This window comes from Dermacentor silvarum, chromosome 4 (assembly GCF_013339745.2).
Source record: "Dermacentor silvarum isolate Dsil-2018 chromosome 4, BIME_Dsil_1.4, whole genome shotgun sequence".
NCBI lineage: Eukaryota > Metazoa > Arthropoda > Arachnida > Ixodida > Ixodidae > Dermacentor > Dermacentor silvarum.
The window spans coordinates 43,035,790-43,051,513 of record NC_051157.2 but is presented as its reverse complement, the minus strand read 5'-3'; the positions used below and the strand labels follow the sequence as shown (position 1 = coordinate 43,051,513).

The 15,724-nt window shown below is 45.1% G+C and overlaps 1 protein-coding gene across 1 annotated transcript in view; it reads left to right on the top strand.

Annotated features, from left to right (window-relative positions):
• LOC119449875 (Down syndrome cell adhesion molecule-like protein Dscam2) overlaps nucleotides 1–10,418 on the top strand; it is a 69,286-nt gene extending 58,868 nt beyond the window's left edge. Inside the window, exons 4-7 of the mRNA XM_049666416.1 lie at nucleotides 6,071–6,208; nucleotides 7,840–7,957; nucleotides 9,368–9,546; nucleotides 10,405–10,418. Of these exons, the coding sequence (XP_049522373.1) occupies nucleotides 6,071–6,208; nucleotides 7,840–7,957; nucleotides 9,368–9,546; nucleotides 10,405–10,418 (449 nt within the window). The remainder of the gene's footprint in view (nucleotides 1–6,070; nucleotides 6,209–7,839; nucleotides 7,958–9,367; nucleotides 9,547–10,404) is intronic.
• The last annotated feature ends 5,306 nt before the right edge of the window (nucleotides 10,419–15,724 follow it).

Genomic DNA, 15,724 nt, shown 5'->3' with positions numbered 1-15,724 from the left:
TGCCGCCTTTCGGCTCTTGATCGTTCCAATGCCTGAGCTAAAAGGAACTTCTTCTACAAGGAGCAAGTTTCCTTGTGGTTTGCGCATAAGTAAGTTTTTGCGGATTCTCCAACTTCATAATCTTAAAGCGTAACAGATGTTCGAGAGTGTTAGTGGAAGGAACCAATCAGTTACGCAGTGCAAACAGAAATTTAATCAAATGCGGTAAGCACTTGCCAGCGCTATAAGAAACAGGCATTAAGAAAAGAAGAAGGAAATAAGGTGCTGTTTCTTCAAGAACGCGTAATAACGAGGATGTGCACGATATATTCATTTCCGCTATCACGAAAAGTTAAAGAACTTACTTTAATGCTTTGAAATTTAATCTGTTTTATAGCAGTGTAGGGGGCACATGTCACTCCAATGGCAACTCGAAGACGAAAACCGCCGGAAATTGTGTTTGCAAAGCGCGAATGAATAGCGTCGCTGAGCCATAGCTGATTAGGTTTTTCGTATCTCTTTTATTTAAATAAGGCTTTTGTTTTCGCGAGTTCGTAATTCGGGAAAACGTTACCGGTCTGGCGTAGGACAATGAAGCAAAGCTCACGCGATCTTTGGGTTCACACCAGCGCCTCTGGGAAGGTCCTGTAGCACAGACACTGAGACAAGTATAAGCATAGAAGGTCGCATTATTCCATATTCAAATCAATATAGATCTTCTCTTTGAAGCCCACCCAACTAGTAAACCTGCTATGATCTAGTGTGCTCGCTCAACTCCTTCGTCGTCTCCTAGTTTCCTTCTACGTTTAAAATGAGCCATGCAAAACAAAACAGCTAAAGTAAACCGGGCGAACCCTTGATCAAGACTCTCTTTGTTATTCTAAGCACCATATTTTTTCGGAAGAAAACTTCTCCGAAACTTTATTTACTGAGATCTAATATAATAGGCATGTGTTCTGGTGGTTCCTTTTGTTTCGGCGTTACTCATGCCTCACCGAAACACATGACAGTATAAGCGAACCATACACAGTGTGAGAATGTGAAAACAAATTCGGTATCATGCAATGAGCTCCGCGCTATCCCCGTAACAAAAGTCTTGCGTTCTGTAGAACACGCACCAAAGCACCCACGCAAGTAGCTCCGTTAAAATGAGTAATATAACCAGTTATACACATCATGGCTCGCGGGCGCACGCGTGCTAACATGCCGAGAATGAGATCTAGATACACCATACACCAGAAGCCCGGAACAATAGGCGACTGTGGTTCTCCTTCGTCTACAAACGAAAGCGGTTCGCTGTGTCTTTGGAATAGCGTCCTTGTCACCAGGGGCTGTAGTCACAAAAATGTTCTAACGCTAGAAATGCTCTTATGGGAACCTAATAGCCAATCGGGATGTAGGACATTATATTAGCGAAGTTGGCCAACCGATTAGCAAAAAAAAAAAAAAAAAAAAAAAACACTACCGAACGAAAATATTTGTGAATTCGGCCCCAGATTACTGCAAGCATGGAACGCAAGGAAGCAGATAGCTGCGCTGCTGTTCGCACGCTGAACCATTGGTTCGCCGTTGGAGACGATTCTTCGCAGCATAAGTTCAGCCTTTTTTTGGAGGTGTAGCACACGACGGAGATCACTGTGGAGAACGAGTGAATCAGAACTCTTCACGTGGTAGTGAAATCAATTTTATGACCACGTGCACGTTTTTTTATAACGTCTAGAGCACCGCCTCTCATGAAGGATGAGCATCCTGACAGTGCAGTTGGAGCGATGCGACTTGAAAATAACGCAGCAGTAAGATGGACCTTTGCTCACGTCAGATACACTTTCCCTTGCTAAGCCAGTCAGGTTGCACTGACACACATAAAGCATTCAATCAGTCCAGGAAGCGGCTCCTGATCAGTGCGGTGCCGTGGAGTCGCAGCTCCACTTGGCTACTTGCTTCGATAATTGGCGCTGCCACAGCAGCCGTGATAGCCTAACGACGCTGCACTTTGAGCGTGAAGCGTCACATACCGGATCAAAGGTGCCGACGCCTCGGGGATTCATCAACTACCGGCTACCGCGTGTCTGGATCACGACCTACTCTACTACTGACCTACCAGCGAGCAGAACGCTAGCGCGCCTGTTCTAGGTCATATTTCTGCCACTACGAGCCTTGTGGCGCTACTATAGTTACTCCATCTGCGCCGCACTTTTGATATCGTCTGCTCGCACGAAGCCGCGATGTTTGCTTGGGTATGCACTTTGTACGACTAAGAAAATGAGCAAAAGTACGTTGATTGAGTAAAATCAACAATAATGCCGCACTGCTACGTGACTTTGTGTAAATCACGGCAAGGTAATACGCCTGGCATTCGCCTTACATAGAGTTCCCGCTTTACGCAGCTGGGTGAAAAAAATGGATCAAGGCATATTGTTTCTAGAAAAGGTGAGGCTGTCCTAGTGTTATTTGGCGGCGTGCCGAAAATGCAGCTACATGCCTTAAATTGTTATGCGTAGGAGTTCTATGATTTAAGAGATGTGCCCGTACATTTATTGTCACTTAGTGGCATTTCCCGAATACCTTTGCCACCGGTATCAAATTTGCATTGCGAGCGTGCGAGGCAAGGGTTGTACGGAATATTTACTGTACTGAATATTACTGTACTTATTTATTGTACGGAAGTTGTGCCGCAGAAAAAAAAACTATTGCCGTTGGTGGCTTATCGCGTACGTTTTCACTATTTATTCGCCTCTTTAACGGCCTGACATCCCCACAATCAAGTTCAGATTGGAAGCATCACTTTACTTCACTTGAGATGGTTTTAGGCGACAATATGACAGAAAGGCTGAAGGCAAGATGCACTGCTTTCAATAATTTTATCCATTGTGCCCCAGGTGCACATGCGGTGCCTGCCTTACGAAAAGCGAGCCGCATGTAATCAGCAAAAATGAAGTGGTTATACAGTCGAATTTTATACAGTAAATGAACCGTACTCGGTCGTATACATTACGCGCGTCGCAAATCATCACTAATCACCATTGATTACTGCACCGCTAGTCTTCAATGAGAGTTTGAAGATTGCGAAGTTGCCGGTGCCCAGACTTGCACACTGGGCCTTGGAATTTTATTGCAGATTGTAGACTTTCTTGAACAGTACAATGCACCAATCAGACACTCTCCGGGACCCAAAATATTTGTTAAAGGGTCCCGAACAAATCTAGCAACATGAAAACATTCAGCGCCAGCTTTCTAGTAAGAGTCACAGAAGATAAAGCGAAATTTCATGCTCTAGATATCATGCTCTACCATCTTAGCTGCGACTGCGGGGATATTTATGAAACGAAAAGGTGGGCTGCTGTACCCGAGACAGGAGTTCTCTTCTGTATACGTGCATGAGGTAGATGCTAAAGCTTATGCGCTATTGCCGGATTAAGAAAAAAAAAAAAAAACATTGTAACTGCCCTCAAGCGACCGCTGGAAATAGTATTTACACAGGAGAGCTCTACGGAAGAGCGCATAATAAGGTTCTATAGGCTCGTGTACTACAAATAAGCTCATTTCTCACTTGTACGACAAAAAAAAAAAAAAAAAAAAAAAAAAACGTGCGCAACATCAGTTGATTATTTGCGGAAAAACCAAATAGTGCACCAGTTTTGGTGCAGTTGCTTTTTTTGTAAATAAACGCTTTGAAATGTTGGCTGAAGTGTACATAAACATTCTCACTATCACAAACGTTACAATGAATCAAAATATGCTTAAGTTTGAGCACGTTGCGTGCATGCAGCACTTGTACAACGCGCCCGCGTGTGCTGTAACCATTGCACGTCGATGCTCAGATGATGATGATTGATGATGATTTATTGGCATCCCCTTTGAAACGGGGCGGCGACAAATAGTCACCTAGCCTGCTTGATTTAATCAGGTATATTTTACATGTTCTTTATCCATCATTTTTGTATACCTCTCATTATTTTTATTTTTCAAAAATTTACCTTGTACCACTGCCTATGATTTTAAGAGATCAGGTCGTATCCATCTTTTCCCTGCTTTTTTTCCACCAGTACTCTAATCGTCTCTTGCGGATCTCTACGGCTGATCTGTTTATGTTTCCTTCCACTTTAAACCCAAGCGCTTCTGGGAGTTGCACGTTACCTACGGTTCTCGCTGGGTGGATCCCGTCGCATTCCATTAGGATGTGCTGAGTGGTCTCTGGATCTTTACTGCAGCATACACATGTCTCATCTAGTTCCGAATATTTGTTCCGATATGTTTTCATCCTTAGGCAACCGGCTCGAGCCTCAAATAGCAAGGCACTGCCCTTTGTGTTATCGTAGAAATTTTCCCTTATAATTTCTTTCTTCTCATTCTTGTAAATCTCCATTGTCCTTTTTGTTTCCACTCTTTGCATCCAATTCACGGTCTCTATTTCTCTCACTTTCTTTCTGATGACCCCTGGTTGTCTATTTACAGTTTCGATTATCCTGTACTTGGTTGCCAACTTCCTTGACCTCTTCCTCCATTCTGTGTCCACGCTTTTCATGTAGAGATACTTGTGCACTTTAGCCGCCCATTTATTTTCATCCATGTTCCTGAGCCTTTCTTCAAAACTAATTTTGCTCTGTGCTTCTCTGGAGGGGTAACTCGAGCGCCCCTTAGCGGCGAAGTCTGGAACGAGAACCGGCGCAGGTGGCTCCATAGAGAGCCACCAGCTGACCAGGTGAGCATTTGAGAAGGTCGTGGTCTGGATACAGGTAGAGGTCTCACTTCTGTCAAAACTATCGCAACGCAAGACGCAAAGGTGATTTGTTGTCGCGCACACAGCCGCCACCCAAACACGAGGGCCCATTCTGCGCACACCAAAACCTGCATGCCTTCTCTTACCTGGGTCTATTCGGTATCTGCTTTCTTGTCTCCGGATTTCGTGCCTTTAACTCGTTTCTTTGGTGCACCTTACGGACTACTCTATGTCATATTGCGTTCGTTTCACGTTGTTCTCCTGATCTCAATGGAATATGCGTTCGACGACAACAGAATGCCTCAGAAGTTCTCAAATAATGAAAAATCTTGTCATGTTTCTCGAAAATGAATGACTCGCAGCTATGACGAGATAATTGTCTGTACTTTCTTGCTGTTTGTGGACAGCAGGTAAAATAGCCTTACATTTGAGCAGCTAATTTCATGAACTATTCTCGTGAATGTTTCAATAACAGACAATTGTTGAAACTACATCTTTTAATAACGAGGATACAATGACTACCACCAGAAATGCTGGACACATTTTCGGCTCTTTCGAAACTGAGTGAAGCTTAAAAACCAGGGATGGTAGCACATGCACGGATATCCCTCTTCTCTTTCCTAACACGCTTAATTCCATAAATAAGTCAGCGCTGTCGCTATCCTTATATTGTTATTCACCACCTCGCAGTGGGAAAGAGTTGCCTGCCGTGAGATGGTGGACGGCCGTAACAAAGTTACTTCTAAAAAAATCTAAATGCGGAAAAAAAAACCCGGAAGAACGGTAAATTGGCTTGTTCATGTGTCGTCTGGAAGAGTTGTCACGGGAATCTGAAGCTGCAAGAAACATTAACATGTGAAATGACACGTGAAAAACGTTAAAGCATGACCATGACGTTGAACTGCTGATGTTATATTGTGCGACCTCTCCTAAATATGATCGCTGTTTCTCTCTTAAGCTGGATCCAAATGTTGTTGTTTTTTTCGTCTTTCGCCATTTTCTGAAGAACTGCGGCTCCTCTATTGCTACTATCGGTCGCTACGCTTGGCGAATGTGAGGAATGAATGACCTGAATCATTTGAAGCGAATTCCTTCATTACATGAGCCTCATACTGATTTCATTTGGGTGTCAAAACTGGCCTTCAAAGTTTTAACCTAACTTCCCGCCGCCATCACGCAAACAAGTACGAGTATGTTTGACCAACCTTTGACGACAACAATCAATCGATCAGTCAATCTTAATTAATAAAGAAATAAGATTGGAAATGTTCTAGAAACGTGAGAAGCGCGCAGACAACAAAATGTTGTGCGTCCATTCGCTCAGCACTGACCTTTCGTGTGTGCGACTCTTTTGTTTTCGCGCTCTCGCAGACCGGTACGTGATGACGTCATCGGGTGACCTGTACGTGCGCAGCTTGACTCAGGCTGCACGCTTCCGCTGCCACACAGAGGACGTGCTTACTCGTCGCAACAGGACGAGCACGAACTACGCGCACTACCACGCCACGGGTGAGCAGCTTTCGACGCTTTAGACACTGTACGCTGCAGTACTGGGCAGCGTTGCGTGCATGTGCAGACTGTTCCCAGCTTCTGTCATTCTTTCGTTTTAACATGGGCAGCTAGCTGCACAGTCGGTGCTAAGGTTTTGCGAACTGCTGGATCAGTCGAAAGAATTGTGATTGTGTAGCCAGTAACACCGTACAACGACGCTATATTGTTCACCTGTACTAGTACAAAGTGGAAAACCGAATACCAAAGTGATTGTCCAGGGATGTGAAAATATTTATCTGTGTCCCAGATCACGCAGTCTACAAACTTTTAACACCGGCTGTGCATCTTTGATCCCACAGGTAACTCAACAGTTCTACCGCGCTTTATGCCTTCATGCTTGTTTTAGTCGACTTTTCCCGTATTATCTTATTCTGTGCACCTATATTATCTTAGACTACATCGGGGCCTTATGCATTATTTTGTAGAATTCTTTGACCTTGCTTTAAGTGTGCTGTGTTTCTTTCTTTATCATAGCGTTATTTTTATTTCTCACGCATACTTGACAAAAGAGTAGTGTTGATGACATTAAGGTGAACACATTTTTCTTCATTTTCATTTCCACGCAGGTAGTTTGTACGAAAGAAACGGGCGGACTAATGTACCAGCAGAAGGCAAATTAGTTCTTTCTATTATGCTGAATTGGCAGGAGATGGGACCGTTAGCTTGTTATTAAGATGAGGGACAGAGAATCAGAGCTAAAAGGTGATAACGAAGCGGATGCAAGCATCGTAAATTTGGCAGTTGGCGTGATGGATCACGCACTACAGTAATCAACGCTTCTTTGGAGCGTGACTTCTCCTCAGCAATAAACCAGGTCATGACGCCCTGCCTGTAATTTCGAACAATACTTCGCGTTGATTTAGCGGATTTATATAGAACCCATTCTTCAAACTTGTAGCAACTAATTTAGCAAGCCCAACTTTCTTATTGTTTACATACTTACTATACAATTGATATGCTTCTCTCAGCCAATGCAACCTTATAGTGCTCACAGTTTGAGATGAAAAAATAACGATGTGTTCGTTTTTTGTAGCGTTTGTGTCAAATTACATGTTGCTGTCATCATAACATTCCAGTGAATAGCAGAACTCTTTATTTCTGTTTAAAAATTAATTATGGGGTTTTACGTGGCAAAACCACGATCTGATTATGAGGCAGGCCGTCGTGGGAGACTCCGGGATATTTTGGACCACCTGGGGTTCTTTAACGTGCACCTAAATCTAAGTACACGAGCATTTTCGCATTTCGCCCCCATCGAAATGCGGCCACCGTGGCCGGGATTCGATCCCGCGACCTCGTGCCCAACACCATAGCCACTAAGGAACCACGGCAAGTTCTTTCTTTCGGTCATTGCACTTTGTCCATAAAGACACTTCGCGATTGCCTTTGTCACCAACTGCCTTAGGAGGGGTAAGTAATTTTGAATATCAAATATTTATCAACGGAAAGAAACATTATAATAACTAACCTTCTTTGAACATTTGTCATAGCGTTTATTCTGAATTCGACTGTTGTCTAGAAGGTGCTCCGTTCGACTAAAGGAGCATAAATGGCAATGCCCTTTTTCTACTCTCATTCCATATATGCAGAACCAACGGGAAGTCAGATACCATCTATCACATTCCACTCTGGTCACGTGACTGTTGAGCAAGGACGTCCCACAGACCTGGTCTGCCTGGCCCAAGGCTGGCCGCCACCCAAGTACAAGTGAGCCTCGTAAAATATTCATGACTTCTCATGTTTGTTCATCGACCTAAACTATCTGACACATACAGGCACTCGAGTGCTAATGTTGAGCACTCAGGGATGTGAGTAAAAAATGTTTATTAAAGTTTCTTTTACAGATAATGATATTACACCGATATTTATTCGGTTGAATAACACTGTACTAGTACTTATTCACTTTCTCAGTACCCCCCAATGCTGCTTGTGTTTCGAGGTTCTTGGATGATATAAACGCTGATATAAAAGCCTACACCAAAATGTTGTATTGGGTTCGCACAACTGTGGCATATAGGTATTGACGACTGTTTATACAGCGACTTTGCCTTCCAAGTTGTTCCGCAGCTCAAGTCATTATCCTGCTTACAATCTCACAATAAACTTCAGGAAAAAAAGCGTTTTCGGAATATTTTTGTTTCTGCGCGAAGCTGAACGACCAAAAGAAATCTGACAAGCGCAGAGAAGTCTAAGAATCACGGTTTATTGATTTCAAATTTCAATGCCGATACCGGTGTCGCTCTTGCTGTTACAGAGAGCTAATATTTTTTTCTCACACCGGAGAGCAGTTGTTTTTCAAATACCAAACGGGTCTAACCATCCACAACTGCACTAGATTCCACATACTTGCAGACAACTAAAGAAAAGGTTGACTACACGCCATCTGGCTCACGACTAAATAAAAGGCGACGCAGCACAAGGCAAAAGAAACAGATGAATCATTAGAATCTAGGTAATACTACCGTGATGCAGCGCAGATGGGACTAGTATGAAACTGGACGTAAGGTTCGCACTCAACACCTTCTATAGCTCACGCTTAAACGCCACATTCTAGAAACTACGTCGTGGTAGATTATTAAGTAGGACGGCTATTCAGCAAGATGAGTGTGTGTGTCTGCGGGTACATCTGTAAATGAGATGAGATTCTAACTTTCACTTGTGCAAATATTGCCGCGTGAAAACTGACCATGTGCCCCCTTTCAGCTATGGACATGTCCCGGCCCATACACACTGCGAAAAATCGGTCTTGGTGGACTACAGAGCTCAGTCGTTACATTAAATGGCTGGACCCTTCCAAGAGTGACTGCTAGCTACAGGAAACCCATATACGACAATTTGCTGCTATATTTCCTGAGGAACGAAACAGTCAGCATAATATAGGCATCTCACCGGCAGCACCACAAGGGCCACCTTTTTTTTTTTGAACCACCCCTGATACTTAATTCTTCTTCCTTTGGGTGTGTTTTTCTGCCCAACGTTATCTAATATAATCATTAGTCGTAGAAAATACGTTACTTACAGAGCTGTCAGTCGAGCGGTAGGCAGCCTAGCTGCAGGAGCCGCGAATTTGAAGACAATCTCTAGGGTGACATCCCGTTTACGCACTTGTGGTTACAGGTGGTACCGGAAGCAGGGGCAGAGGCTGGTGCCGTTGCCACCCTCGACCACACCCACTGCACTGGATGGTGTCCTGCACTGGAGCGGAGGCGCACAGCCCGAGCATGAAGGGCAGTATGTGTGCGTGGCGACAAACACCATGGGAGATGCCAAGGCCACGCTCCAGCTTTCAGTGATTGGTCAGTGCGGGCTTGCTTTGTTTCATGGATCGCCAATATCTTGGTCCCAACGCGTGTTGGAGCGAACGTACTCACTAGTCTTTCTTCAGGGCGTTTACTTGAGCTCAATCTCGCGTCCTTCCGGTCGGTGACTGACGCAGTATTGTGCTAAGAAAAACCCAGTAATTACCCAATTGAGGAAGTCGTTTATTAGTATTCGCTGGGGACAACAGCGGTAGTTTCTTCTGGCCGCTCTCATTACTAAATATCCATACCCAGGAAACGTAAAAGAAAATTTGGGGTGGGCCAACCAAAATTTTGGAGTGGGCCAACTTGAAATTTGGGGTGGGCCAACCTAAATTTGGGTGTGGGCTAACTTCAATGTGAAAGTGGGTAAATCGGAATTTGGGAGTGGGTCAACCTGAATTTGAGGATGATATGGGGGTGGGCCCACCTGAATTTAGGGGTGGGCCAACTTGAAATTTAGGGTGGCTAGACCTAAATGTGGGGGTAACTAACTTACAATTTGGGGTGAAATAAGCTAAACATAGGGAAAGAAAAGCACGAGCCGAGCCAAAAAATGCCACGCATTAGTAAATTCTCTGCATTTCAGTAGTTTGTTTTTTAGTTTTTTCCTTATAGCAGCTTGGTTAACTTTAGCTGGGACACAGAGTAATAACACGCACACATATACAAGTGATAGCAGTTGCCGCAGCCGTCTGATACAGTTAAAGTTAATAGGAAAGCAATGTCAACCGAACTTCAATTGGTTTGCTTGACAAAGTAAGGATGTTTCTGCAGAAGATATTTTCTCAACTTTAACTGAATCAGACGGCTGCGGCAACTCATTTCATGTGCATGTTGTGCTTGTTTATATAGGTGTGAATGCATGAATATATAAACCCTTAATTTGCACGCCAGCGCTGATAGTGTGTGCGGTTCTAACTTCCATCCTAGTTTTATGTCCATTGTTTTTTGTCATACTGCAGATACAACGCAATCATGCATGACAGCTTGCAATTTAGGGTGAACATGGCTAAACACGGGGAAAGAAAAGTACGAGCCGAGCCAAAGAATGCTTCCCATTAGGAGACAATTCTCTGAATTTAAGTAGCTTTATCTTCTCGCAGAGAGCCCTGATTTTTCTCCAGCTTTCTAATCAATAAGGCATTACGAATAATAAACGACGGGCGTAGCGACTTAGTTGCACTATTTCGTTTGGGGCAAATTTCCTATTACGTTTCCTGGGTATTAATATTTAGTAACGAGAGCGGCCAGAAGAAACTCCCGCTGTTGTCCCCGACTGGTATATCGGTTGAATAATCGACCGATGTAACAGTCGGCCGCAATGGGGTTGGGGGAGCCTCGGTTCTGGTTGGGGAAGCGTCGTGTCGGTGAAAGTTCTTGGTCAGATATTAAGACATGCGATTTGGTCGGTATCTTGACCTCCGGCGGCAGCGCATTTATGAGAGGGTCGTGATACTGAAGCTATGCGACTCAAGTCGCTGTGTTTCACTCACTCGTTCAGATCCTCATCGCTCATCGATGCAGATAGAGAGAGAGAAAGCAGAGCCATGAAAGATGCTACTGAAGGATCAAAACTAACTGAGTTCATAAATTAGCTTGATTCTTTAAAAAAGATTAGTAGACCCTCCCTTCTCGAGGAGATGGGGGTAAGCGAAGCTTGTCGTGTGTTTCTTCGGTGTTCCTCCGAACGGATTGCACTGACGAGTACCACGTTGTGCTCGAACCACAACCGGTCACACGCACTGCAGCTGGCTCCGAAGTTCCAGTTGAGAAACTCGCGTTGAAACCTGGCCGTCGCGCCGGGGAAGTAGGCGCTAGCGTTGCCGAGGCGTGCACCACCGTTGTCGAGTTCTTGGAGGGCTAGACGACGCTGACGTTTGGCCTCAACATCGCACTCCCTCAACTTGGGGTCGCGTCTCTTTGCTGACGTTTCAAATTAAAGCCCCTTCCAGGGGCAGTGAAACTTTGAGCGTGAGGCGAAAACTTCGAAACTAAAGCCCAGGCGAAACTAAAGCTTCTTCCAGGGGCTTTAGTTTCACCTGGACTTCGGAAGTCCTCACGTTAGAATCGGCACGTAGACGACGAGCCCTTTTCCGAGCGCGTTCATTCTGAATGGATTTCCATGAAATTTCTTCAAAATTAAATCTGTCTGTTACGTAAGACAATGAGTGGCTCATACCCCATAAAGAAATGGCTCATACCCTGTAAACGCGCCCTCCCCATTACGACGCCAGAAGAGAAGTGAAATTCTACGCTGGAATGATTAGCGGCAACGCAGCCAGCTGGGAAAGCAGACGACGACGACGAACGTGGGAGCAGTGGCACGAGCCACCTGTGCAGCTCTGAGAGCAGCTCGCATTTTAGCTTTACATCGTCGGCGCAGGCTAGTATACCGGGCTCCTCTCTCGCGCTCCCGTTTACTTTATTTCCTACGGATACGCTAATGGCCTAACGTGGACACGCGGTTAATGAAGAACTAGACCAATGCAACACAGTTACAACCGGTGCATAATTATATGAAAGTGGTGGTTGTTACCGTTGTCTTTGTCCATGAAAGCGTAATCATGCATATGGACTCTGGGGTTAATGAACCCGATGGTACCAGCTCCTGTCTGCACCTGATTCTGTTTTATTATATCGTTTATTTATTGTGCTGCGTGCCGGAACGCGTGATGACGATATATTAACTTTTGCGCCGCTTTATCAGATTCAATAACAAAAGGTGGTGACGCTCCGTCACATGAAGAGATGACAGCTCAGTCGGCAGCAACGCAATAAAGTGCGATTTTGATGGTCGGAGAAAACCCCGATGGGCGCAAGAGGTACTACAAAGACAAGAGCGAAAGAAATATGTCATTGTGTGTCTTTTTTTCTAATCGTTATTTCTATAATTATCATCATGTTGAGGGGAATTATCATGTCAGAAAATAGGAGTAGCCGGCGACACAGACGGGCAGCAAGAACTCCTTAAATGTAGCAAATAATAAAAAGGACCAAAGTTAAACACAGTCACCGAATACTTAAATATGGCATAGCTGTTGGAAGAGGAGAAAGGTTCACTAAAATCAGTCGGCTGCATTTCGGGTGTCTGAAATTCAGTTGTCACATTGAATGGAAATAAATCACCGCATGAAAGCGACAGGGAGCGTCATCATTCACCTGCATGCAATGAAGTCAGAGAGAGAGATGGAGCCAGACTGCTTTGCAAGAACGGCGCGTATCGAAACAGCTATATTGTGAAAAGTATGCGCAGGACTCGCAAACGAAACGCACTGATATAGTACCTCGTGATCGCCAAGGACGTGAAAACAGATAAAAATGCAAAGTGGCACAAGAAAGGCTACGAAATACCGATTTTTAGTCCTGCGTTACCTTCACGAAAGTCGGGAGGGAATCGACTGACGAATGCGATACGCGAAAGACATTCGTTCTAGCGTGCGCCACCACAAACACGTTGCGATAGGAGTAGTTGCTGCGCAACATTTCTCATCTACAGAGAGCTGTATGCGTGAGTCCCACAGGCAGCCATTTCTTGCATTAATAGAAGAAAGCCATCGATACTGCCAAACACTTTGAAACGTTGGAGTACTTAGTTAGGTTATCTGCCTGTACAAACGATGTGGAACTGCAGTGCGCGGCGTCTGAACAGGCGAAAGTTATTCGTACCGTGAGATGCTTTTGAAACACTGGATTAGTTACGGGAGATATCTCCCTGGACAAACCATGAGAAAATGCAACGTGCATTAACACAGAAGCATTGATATGTCTAATATGCGTAGAGAACCTTGTAGCATTTACCGTAGTAATGTTTTGCCGGCATCTGGCAGGCCGCAAAACGGACCAGAGTTTTCGACGCAGCGTTGCGCAGACGCGTGCGAAGCAACCCTGGCTTAACTACCTGCACTCGTACCGTTCGGGTAAATCGGTCAGCTCAGGCAACGAATGGCGTGACTATCGACCGCCCCCAAGGAAATCAGGCGGCGCACAAATCTTTCGCGGCCTCGCTTTGATGTCCTTTTTCTTTGTTATTTTGGGCACGATGTACGTAGAGCATTGCCTTTGTCCATTCCCTGCTGCTGGCACGGTGCCGTTGACGAGGAAGACGAGGCATAGAGGGGACGGCAGTGCGCGCATTGTCTGTTCTTCGTGTCTGCTAGGACTAAACTACTAGCTAACCAGACAGAGCGAGGTGATACGGCGATAACTGGGGAATAGGTCATTATGCCTTGCTTACTTCTTAAGCTCTTCGGTTATAGATGTTTTCTCTCCTCGATCACGTCTGCATGTCTGGTGTGTTCACTGATACCGCTTGTGAATGTTTGAAGAGCAAGCGTCGATATTCGTTGGAAAGACAGACAGTTCATTCCGGAAAGGTAACTTTCGTTACTCTTTGCGACCAGCGCACGGATATCCCGTGTTTTAAGGCTTATTAGAGGTGTCGTTCACAGGAACGCTATACCAATGCGGTGGTGTATAGGTGAACACACTGGCCATTGTTCTCATTCTATGAGCCTGTAATGTGGCCCTCGCTAACGTAATGCTACTGCGTTGTGACTTCGTGGCTTATGTGCATTCAATTCTCGCCCTCATCATCCCATTTATTTTCTCCTATTACTCCCAGTTATCTTCCCAATGCTGAGCCACTTTTACGATTCAAGCCTACCTCTCAGATGTGAAGCTCTCCCTCCCTCTCTCTCTGGTAAAGCCTGTGACAACTTGACATCAGTCCGTCACATATTCCAATCACGGCACCGAGGCAATTTGCATCTCTTCCAGACGCTTTTCGTTTGCTTAAACGAAACGAACACGCGAAAAAAAAGGTTATACTGTAGTCCCCGCGTTGAGCCATCTTTATTAATATATGCGACACATTAAGCGCCAGTGACCTGTAGCTGTCCTTTCAGCTAGCACGCGCAAATATTCTTATTTGCGCGCGCTAGATGAAAGAGCCTTGCCTTACCTCCCATTGGTTGTCATAGAAGAGCACCAAATTCCCCCCTCCCATAACCACATTATAATAAACCATGATTCTCATGTTGAACTTCAGCTCTGCCTTCATTTCCTCCATCGGCTAAAAAAATAAATAAACAAGCTGGAATAAATAAATAAATGAATAAGTAAAGAAAGGAAGAAAAAAAAAAGAAAGAAGACATGCGACCAAGGTGTGGGGCTCTTTGTATGACAGCGCCATTGTGCTGGGAACAATATCCGAATCCGCCTGGCTCTCCTGCAAATTCGCGCCTCCGAAGAACCATTCGCTAAGGCCACGGCATATTCTGTAATTTTTTGTTTGATGCTGGATTAAGTTAACAAAACTCTTTTATTTGGTTTCCCCATACAGCAGAACGGATCGGTGGACTACTTTTGGCAGGGCAAACAAAACAAAGCCTGGAATGCGATGGCTCGGGCTCACAACGAACGAACAGACACGAGTGAGAGCCACCTGTGGCAGTATTGAATAGCGCATGTTGGCCCAGTGCTGATTAAACATTCTCTTCTCTCTTCCGAGCACTACGAGTTCGATGCTGCCCAACCATGAACTGTGCTTGGCGGAGGACGCCATCTACGCCCTCGGATTTGCGCGAGAAAGCCAAGGGAGAATAGTTAAGTAGAAGCGAAACGAAAATGTCTGTTTGGCCCGACGGCGAATCGTTGAAAACGATAGCAAGGTTTAGCGTTGCGCTGAAGCCGTCTTCGAACACTGGCTGGATGAGCAGCGCTACCAGTGGCGTTGCAGGCCTTGTGATGCACGAGACCAAAGGAAACAAATCATGCAGATCACCTGCACTGTGGGCATCGGTGTTATTCGAGGCGAATTGCAGGCAGCTGGTTATCCAGCATAGTTTGGGGTTCTGCGAAGCGTTGTCGCTAGGTGGACTGACGTGTTTGTACAAGTCGAACACCTGCGTGTGGGACGCAAGCTTGTGTGTAACGACAGCAGCGATAAAGATGACGATGGTGTCAACTGTCGTATGAGGATGAAGCTATGATTTCTACTCCAACCGTTCGACGCCAGTTTACGACATGCCTATTGTTGGTTTCTCTCTTTCTGTTCCCTCTTTCTCGTTCCCCATAGTACAGGGTAGCCGACCAGGCACATTTCTGGTTAACATCCCTGCCCTCTCTCTCTCTCTTTCCTCGTCCTCCTACTTAGATACTAGACGTAAGAAAG